Source organism: Cibotium barometz, chromosome 33 (assembly GCF_041138505.1).
Source record: "Cibotium barometz isolate CiBa-2024 chromosome 33, ASM4113850v1, whole genome shotgun sequence".
Taxonomy (NCBI): Eukaryota; Viridiplantae; Streptophyta; class Polypodiopsida; order Cyatheales; family Cibotiaceae; genus Cibotium; species Cibotium barometz.
This window is the reverse complement of record NC_141078.1, coordinates 43,504,956-43,514,438: the sequence shown is the minus strand read 5'-3', so window position 1 is coordinate 43,514,438 and position 9,483 is coordinate 43,504,956. Positions and strand designations below refer to the sequence as shown.

At 41.8% G+C, this 9,483-nt stretch overlaps 1 protein-coding gene across 1 annotated transcript; it reads left to right on the top strand.

Moving 5' to 3' along the window:
- The first annotated feature begins 6,786 nt into the window (after positions 1-6,786).
- LOC147619607 (B-box zinc finger protein 23-like) lies at positions 6,787-8,016 on the top strand. Its single transcript, XM_086773278.1, has one exon. It carries the CDS (start codon positions 7,049-7,051, stop codon positions 7,628-7,630), a length of 582 nt encoding a protein of 193 aa, XP_086629404.1. The 5' UTR covers positions 6,787-7,048; the 3' UTR covers positions 7,631-8,016.
- Positions 8,017-9,483: the final 1,467 nt, after the last annotated feature.

Genomic DNA, 9,483 nt, shown 5'->3' with positions numbered 1-9,483 from the left:
TCTCATTCTCTTTCTAGGTCCCCTTTTACTCTCTCTCTAGGCCCTATCTCTTTCTATCCCTTTGTCTCTCTCTACCTCACTCAATAATCTCTCTCTACATCTCCCTACCTTACTCTACCCCTCCACCTCTCTCTACCTCCCTCTCTCTCCACCTCTCTCTACCCCTTGCTCCTCGCTCCTCTCTCCACCTCCCTCTATCTCCCTCTCATTATCTCCGTCTCTGTCCACCTCCACCCCTTGCTCCTCTCTCCACATCTTTCTACCTCCCTCTCTACCCACCTCCCTCTATCTCCCTCTCTCTATGATCACTTACTACCTCTCTCCACCTCTACCTCCCACCTCTCTCCACCTCCATCATCGCACCTCCATCATCGTGTGACAATGAAGAGAGAGAAAAAAGTGCATAATCATTGCACCATCATCATCATCATGATGAAGAGAATAATCACAAGTAGGCACATCATCCATGCACAATGCATGATCCATAAAAATACCATCAACATGATTAGCATGAAGGTAAATATCCTCAGAACTTAGAGAACCATCAAATAAGACATCAATGCCATATCCCGCATAATAGGCTCAAAGGATGGAGCCTCCAAATCTACCTCATGATCATCTGGAACATGGAGTATAGGCTCAAAGAGATCCCTCATATCTACATCTATATGCTAACCAAGACTAGCTCTTGTAGATCACCATCAAGAAGCTTGATGATAACCTCATTGAGTACACCATCAGTAGAAATTGAATCAAGGATCTGCACAACCTCACTGGCATCATCTACATGAGAACACTCTCCATTCGCAAGAGAAGGTGGGTGATTTGGAACCATACCAATGAAACATCAAGAATCACATCATCATTGTCATGCCAAGCTACATATCATCACACAAATCTTGACTATCTGCCCGAATCCTAGGAACATCTAGCAAGGTTAGTCACACCCAAGGAAACCTCCTGGCTATCTCCACCCTTTTGTCTCTCCCATGCACACTCAACCACATCCATACTCATCTCCTCATTAGAACTAATGGAAATCCTAGTCTCCTCCACTACTAAAAGCTTGGCTTCCTCCCTCCCTCTCCAAATGGCAATAGAGGTCATTATGCTTCTCCTTCAATGCCCCAAATCTCCATAAATCACAAACATAATCGGCATGCTTCTCTTTGAAAAACTCACATGTATGCTGACCATGCTCCTCATTCGATGGATATGCTTTACCAAGAGACTTATTATATCTATGCAATGCATACTCAAATCAGCACCATCTCATTGTGAAGAGAATACAATTTTAGGCAAAAATTTCAATTGAGCTCCAATTCATGAGGACAATACTTCTCCTTGTGACCCACATCCTCACAATGGCCACACTAAAAGAATGGGAAATCCTTCTTCTGATGTCATATGATTCACAACAACGACGACATCATTGGGGACTGGGTCAATGCTTGGATCCATGCCCAAAATCATCACAAGGACATCATTGGGGACTCGGTGAATGCTTGGATCTGTGCCCATAATCATCACAATAAGAACATCACCATCTCATTGTGGAGAAAAGACAAGTTAAGGTAAAAAATGTAATTGATGCTCCAATTCAAGAGGACAATACTTATCCTTGTGACCCACATCCTCACAATGATCAAACTTCTTCCGGTGGCCATATCTTTCACAACAACGGCTATATTGGGAGATTGGGTCAATGCTTACGTTTGTGCCCAAACTCATCACAATATAAGAACATTCTGGGCAATCCTGTGATTGATCACGACAAGGGTGGCGCATCACTATATCATGGAATAATAAAATAATCACACGACTCAGGAGTATCTTGATTGTTCAGCAGATCACCAAGTCTTAAACGTCGTCCCACAGAAGCACCAGCACAGGGACTGACTGTGGGGCTAGCTTATGAATGCTGACCATGAAAATAACTCACACACACACACACACACACACAACCCTCTCTCTCTCTCTCTCTCTCTCTCTCTCTCTCTCTCTCTCACACACACACACACACACACACACATGCGCGCGCACACACACAAACCCACATCTCTCTCTCTCTCTCTCTCTCTCTCTCTCTCTCTCTCACACACACACACACACACACACACAAACCCAAATCTCTCTCTCTCTCTCTCTCTCTCTCTCTCTCTCATACAGTCACACACAAACCCACAAATCTCTCTCTCCCTCTAAAATATATACCACTAGACAATACAAAGGTATTGACCACTTTTTTTATTTTTTCTTTAGTATGCTCTCTCTCTCTCTCTCTCTCTCTCCTCCTCCTCCTCTATTTATCTTTCTTCCTCCTTCACAAAATTATTACCAAAGAAGAGAGAGTGTTGTGAGCTCTCTCTCCTCCTCCTCCTCCTCTATTTATCTTTCTTCCTCCTTCACAAAATTATTACCAAAGAAGAGAGAGTGTTGTGAGAGAGAGAGAGAGAGAGAGAGCGAGAGAGAGAGAGAGAGAGAGAGAGAGAGGGGGGGGGGAGACATGAGAGAGAGAGAGAGGGGGGGGAGACATGAGAGTGGAAGAGAGGGAGAGAAAGGATTGAGAGAGAGAGAGAGAGAGAGAGAGAGAGAGAGAGAGAGAGAGAGAGAGAGAGAAGGAAGAGAGAGATGTGAGAGAAGAGAGAGGAGGAGGGAGAGACAGAGAGAAGGGGAGTGTTTAGAGAGATAGAGATAGAGCAAGGAAGAGATAGAAAGAGAAGGAGGGAGGGGGAGAGAGAGAGAGAGAGAGTGTGTGTGTGTGTTTAGTGAGTGGGGGACCCTAGAGAGAGTTTAATAGCACCTAGTGAGAGAGAGAGAGAGAGAGAGAGAGAGAGAGAGAGAGAGAGAGAGTGTAAGAATCCGCTTGCACTGCCACGTTCGCTGGAAAGTGCTCGTTACCAAGAAAATGTATTTTGGCATTAAAGAACACAAGTGGAGACGTAAAATTTATCATCATAATTCATCACAGTTAATATCATCCTTCATTAAAGATTAAGGTAGAGTTCTAATATGGATTTTCACAACACCATTAATGCATCATCCATTAAAAAAGTGACCTATCTAAAATAATATATTTGATGACCATGATATTTTGTCTTTAAGATTAGGAAATTTTGATGGTTGCTAGTTAAGTTTGATATTTCTTTTAGCCGACCCCAGCTTGAAAAGGCTTGTCATTCATGAAAAACAACTAGATTCGAAAGATATTGTCTTGAAATCCTAAGTGTCAACTTGCTTTCAAAGAATGGAAAAAGAAAGGGGCTTTTAGATTGTAGTACAATTTGTTGAGCTATGGATATAATAGGTTCTTGCCACCCAAAGGATATGGATATATTCATCTTCCATCGCTCACTTGGATAACACATGATCCATACGTTGACATTGATGACAAAGACTTTCAAGGTGATTTAGTCAATAAGTTTGCTAAGTTATTAAAAAACAATGAATTTTCCAAACATGAAAAATGGTGCACTGTGTTTGATAGTGTTGTTAGGAACTTGTAGAGTTTATTGATCTAATTTCAAACATGAACCTCCCTAGTAGCTACACCATGATAAAGTCGAAAGATAGAAATTGACAAGATAATACTTGCTCATTTTTCAACAAGAGAATTGCCCTTTAAATAGGCAAGCTTAATCGTCAAATCTCATGGAACCTAATTGTCCATGTATCCATACATTCGTGCCATGTGTCCACTCACCTTTGGATACATGGAAAATCACAAAATTTGCCTTGATCCCCCTTCCATCTCTCTCTCTCTCTCTCTCTCTCTCACACACACACACACACACACACACACACACACACACACACTATGATCCCAAATAAAAGCCTCCCATGTCAAAGCTAGCATGTGTGTGAGAGGTGACTATTTTTTAAAACTCCTATTAAACATTGGTTGCATTTTCTTCATTATTGCGATGTTTAAGCTCTTATGCATACTTTGGTACAACAAATGGTGGGATTTGAGTCTTGGTAGACACATACACTTAATAAATAGAAGAAAATGAGCTCAGTAGCAATGCATGATTATAAAGTACATATAATTCAAAATTTTCTTTAGCAAACATGATAAGATTGCTATAATAAGTAGCATTAAGTTAACTTAAAAACAATGGAGGTATAAGGGTGAAATCTAAGAATTCGTGCAAAACTTTTGTTTGGCACAAAGACAATATCTCCTTCACACAAGCCTTGTTTGGGCCAAAAATTTGTGAGCATATAAAACACAGTGCACTCTACAAGTTTGCACAAGAAATTATACCCACATTCATGGCTACATCAAGCTCCTCCTTGCATGTCTTTTAGGTTTATGAAACTATAGCACACTGCTTCTTCTCAATAACCACAAGGATTCTTGAATTAAAACTTATTGAGGAACTCAACAATGGTACTTAAAGAGTTTCAAAAGACGTTTTGTAATTTGAAAGATCTAGCAACTTTTCACACGTTATCAAAAAATATACTTAAATTAATTAAACCTAAGGAATAAGAAACAAATTATTTGGCTATGATATTGGTTTTTAGAAAGTAAAAAAAGTTATTAATCAACTCCTAACCTTATTTACATATGAATTTCCTTGGTAGCTATATATTGATTAAATAGAAAGACACATAACATGTAATATTTTAAGAGGAAAGGCCTCTCAAATAGTCAAATCTCATGGGTGCCATGATTGTTGCCATGCATCTCTCTTGCATGCGCCCACTCAGCTTTTATTACATGTGAAAGCATAAAGTTACTTTGTCAAGCAGAAGGTATTTAACCTTTATAAATATAATACTAACGACATTATGAAAGAAATCTAATGCAATCATATGAACATGCTTAGTGTACACCATGTGCCATTGCATACTCCTTTCTATTTATGAGATTGGATTTACTATTTTAATATGCTTTGCACATCTAATGATCTGCTACATTTTTATAACTTTGTTGGTATGAACACTCTTAGTGCATACCATGTGCAATTGCCTACTCCATTTACTATTTATGAGCTTGGATTTATCATTTTATTATGCTTTGCACATCTAAAGATCTGTTACATTTTTGTAACTTTGTTGGTAATGTAATCTTAAGATAGTTTTTAAAGAAAAGAAAGTATTGCCATTCTTTACTTACTTTCGTATTTAATTTTAGTTTTCTCGATACTTCCGAAGGTCCTCCATACACATCTTTTGATGGGTGAAAGAAAAGTAGGGTGGATGGGTAATATTTTCTTGGTCCCATGTGGGCATTACTCATAACATTGGTGGAACACTCTTGAGTGTTGTCCAATAGATGACATGGAAGTAGGAAGTTGGTAGTGGCAATTTTAGGCAACAAGGGTCCAATCCACACATACCATTTAAACGACATCTACCTTGAAAAAGTAGGATGGTTCACTTGGATATATGATGGGCAACATGTATTTGGCGTAATAATACAATAACTCCTAGGAGTAAAGAGGCAAAGTACCCCTTGCATTTTCTTCCCTCTCTTTTGCACACAGGAGTAAGCCTAGAAAGATACAAAATTTTCTCCAATAAGGTAGTAGTTGGCTACATGTTGGTAGGAACAGCATGTTTTCCATGGTCTAGGAGAATAGGTGAAGGTGTGTCGAGATATTTTTTCCTAGGTTAAACATGACTGGTGATGATGGGAGCATGTAGTGTTACTCCTCTCATTTCTACAACAATTTTTTTTTTCATACCATGGGTTAAAGAGGAAAGCACATTCTTAAACAAGCGTTTAGTTCTTACTTAGAGTAAAACTGTAACTTGGAAACTTTCTCCTACCACTTTGAGAAGGTATTTTAAAAAAATGAATAGGCTCTAGGTGAACCTCGCAAGTGGTAGAGAGCAACTCATTTCAACTAGTCCTATGGTAGAGAAGTATGTGGCTTCTAGATCTTGACAAGATTGATGGGAAAACTATTCTAGCATTGTTTTGAAAGCTTTTTGAGATTTTTTTTAAATAAAAAGAAACACTCACTCTTTCACTGCTTTGTGGAGTGAGGGGGAAGGTGGGCTAGAATTGCGGGCTTGCGTCTTGGAAGGGGAGAGGTGCGCGCGCTGCCTGAACCACTCGGCTATTGTCCCCATCCCAAGCTTTTGAGATCGTTGGGCGTGATGAATCCGTGCGGATTATTAAACCCATTTTGTTGTATAAGAGCCTCGTCCCACAGAGTGCTTAGAGCATTAGTAGTGCATGTTATTTTTGTTGAAAAAAGGAAGCGTGAACTTGTCCACTTTTTTCTCCTCTTTTTCCGAAGTGCTGCCAACGACGATAGAAAACACAGATTTAAGCTATTTTCGCGCTAATGATGGAGTTCCATGAATCTCAAGGTTGGTCGATCGGAACATATTCCAATTAAAGGGAAAAAAAATTGTTCTTTGAGGCTTCCATAATTGCACATAGCGGCACATATATATGCGTGGAACACTCGAGGGAGAGAAGCACTGTAGACAACGTAGGGGTAGCGTGAGACGGGGCTCTAAGGAGATTTTGAGATTTTTGAAAGGTGAAGCAATGTTGTGAAGTATTATCCTACATACATGGAATACATCCTATTAGGCCCATGCATGGGCCCATGAACTTAGTCAGTCAATGGACCTTGCGTTTGAAATTGCGGACACGTGGACATCAAATCTTCACAGACACGTGGATGCGAATATCGAGGGAGAAGATATTTGCGATCAACGCGGACGTGTCATGTTATGCGGCCCAGAGCTTTGCCAGCTAGGATTTCCCATGTGACCAGCGACACGTTGGCAGTCTTCATTCCAAGGCAGACAAGCTTTCACCCCTGGCCTCTCGTTTTTACACCAACCAGGTTCTCTATATTTGCCATCTCTGTGAATGATCTCGCCATAGCCAAACGGTTTGGAAGCTCTTCACACGTTTTTGTCATCTTTGCCCCGGCCCGAACCCCTTTCACCCCACCACGCCACAGCCATCGCAGAGGCGAAGTCTTTCTTTGCCACATAGCTGTTTTTCATTCGCCATAGCCAGAACTCCCTGAACCCTACGTCTCCGTGCCGCCATAGCCTGAGCTCCACCCCCATGGCCACAGCTTCCTCTACCCCGCCTTACAGCCGCTGCGAGCTCTGCCGCTCTCCAGCCAATGTCCTTTGCCCGTCCGACGACGCTTGCCTCTGCTGGCGCTGCGACTTCAGCGTTCATGGCGCTAATTTTCTTGTTGCCCGCCATCGCCGTGCATTTCTATGCCGCTCCTGTTTTAGCCCTACGGCGTTTAACGGAACCGGCTCCCGCCTGGAGCCGGAGAGCTATCTTTGCTGCCGCTGCTTGGCTGGGACGGTGGACGCTTGCTACAGCGGCGGATCGGGAACCTACGACTGTGAATCTAGCGTCTTAACGGATTGCGAGTCGGAGGCGGAGGCGATGTCGGACGGTGTTGGAGTAAAGGCCGCTCGGAGCTGCTGCGGTAGGAGGCGTAAGCGAGTGTCGAGAACGTCCGCAGGCTCTGAATGTAAGAGGGTGTTGCGAGTGCTACACGGAGCGGCACAGGATGATGTGTCGGATGCCGGCTCCGGCATCGAAGACGAAGTTTCGTCAGCAGATACAGATAGTGCGCAAAGTCCCGTTCATGCTGCTGTCGGGGATGATGGGAAGGGGCCGCCGTGATCTGACGGAAGCCTGATAAAGAGTAAGCTAGTAAGCTTTTCCAAGGATTTGGCCTGTCCATTTTTATACGGTATCACATCTGTTTTTCGCATCTCTGTGCTGGAGCTTGGCTTTGAGCCTCCATCACTGTGATGTATACCAACACATGAAACTAAACAATGGGTCTCAAAATTTTTCATTTTAATCTGCATAGCAGGTTTGTGTGAACGAGAGAGAGAGAGAGAGAGAGAGAGAGAGCTTCCGACATCCTGTTACACTTAACACCCTTATGACATTCATTATTCTGTTCTAACACCCAGATCACATCCATTAACCTCTTCCACTAATCCTTAAATTCTATCTGCCTTTGATTTGTTTATATATATCCGTAATGTAACTCTTCGCCTTCTTACCCTGTGTCCAGATTGATTTTTACCCACTGCTCTGTACTGCTAGAAACCAGATGTGCACTCAGTTTGACTTGACTAGAGACATGCCATGTTTATTGTGTATCTGCAGCGATTACGGTTGTTGTACAAATTGACATTTGTTCTCTTTGTTCCTAGTGTATGCCTTTGATCAAGGTAGAATCATGTAGGTCTGCTATGTGGGTCATGTTTAGGCAGACTCCTATCAAATTGATTGTAAACATCGTAAGCTTGTCGAAATTTCATGACATCAGGAGTTGTCCAAACAGGGTGGTTCTAATGTACAGGTGGCTTTTGGTATAGAGTTGACGAGAGTCCAACAAAAATGGTGGCTACACTTTCTGATTTGTATTTCACAGGATTGGATGAGGCTGGGTTGGTCATTGAAAAGGATGCTAGCTCAGATGAGCCAGTAGATCAATGTCTATTATGCACTTTTTGGGTTTTTGTAGTGTAGGACAGGTCATGATGAATAGTTTGTTATTTGTAGATGTGTAGCAGCCTCAGGAGAATTGTGGTGGTTAGTAAAGGGCTGTTTGTGTTATTATGTGCAAAATTGTGCAGCAGCCTCAATAACTGTATGTGAGCATGTGCATATATGGGCTACCTTTTCTTTGGTTTTGTTAGTCCTCTCCTTCTGTGTTTGAATGTATGTGGTGTATGCTTGACTCGTGCTTGTGGGAGGTTCTTTAACTTACTGAAAATTCCTTGTGACCTTTGTAGTAATTGTAGTCACCAAGTGTCCTACCACTAGGATGTTAGGTTGAATTTACCTGCAAGCATTTGGTGGCAAGAGGAGTATCTAATTTTAAAAAAACTAAAGCTGTCTGATGTTCTCATGAGGATGCAGTGGTCATCTGTGGAGACTGGTCGGCAATTTTGTTTGGTCAGGTTTGGATGGCACAATGAGCCAGAGTTGCATGGAAACTATCATTTGTCCCAGGCAGGAAGGAGGGCTGAATATTATAGATTCAGATATCCACTGCTGAGCCTTGCTTTGCAAGCTAGTGGTCAGAGGCTTTCTTCCAATCTCTGAGCCATGGAAGAACTTCTTTCTTTCTTGGATCTCCAAATTCTCACAGTTATGCTTTCATTTATCTAGACTAGTTCTTAGTCAGATATTGGAGATGTCTATGTCATCTTTTTCTGTTTACAGCAGTTAGGGTTGTTTATGAGTTTACATGCATACTCGTTTTGTTCTCAAGTCCAAATTTCATGACCATTTCAAGAGTTGTCCGTTCTCATGTAGAGAGTCGTAGAGAGGTGATGAGAATCCAAAAGAGAAGGGTAGCCAAGTTTTGTCTCGTATCCCATGGGGTAAGAGTGGCTATGTGGTTATCTTGTCTCGTATCCCATGGGGTAAGAGTGGCTATGTGATTATCTTGTCATTGATAAGGATGTTTGCACAGATGGGCCAGGAAGAGTGATGTTTATCCAGTTCTTCTT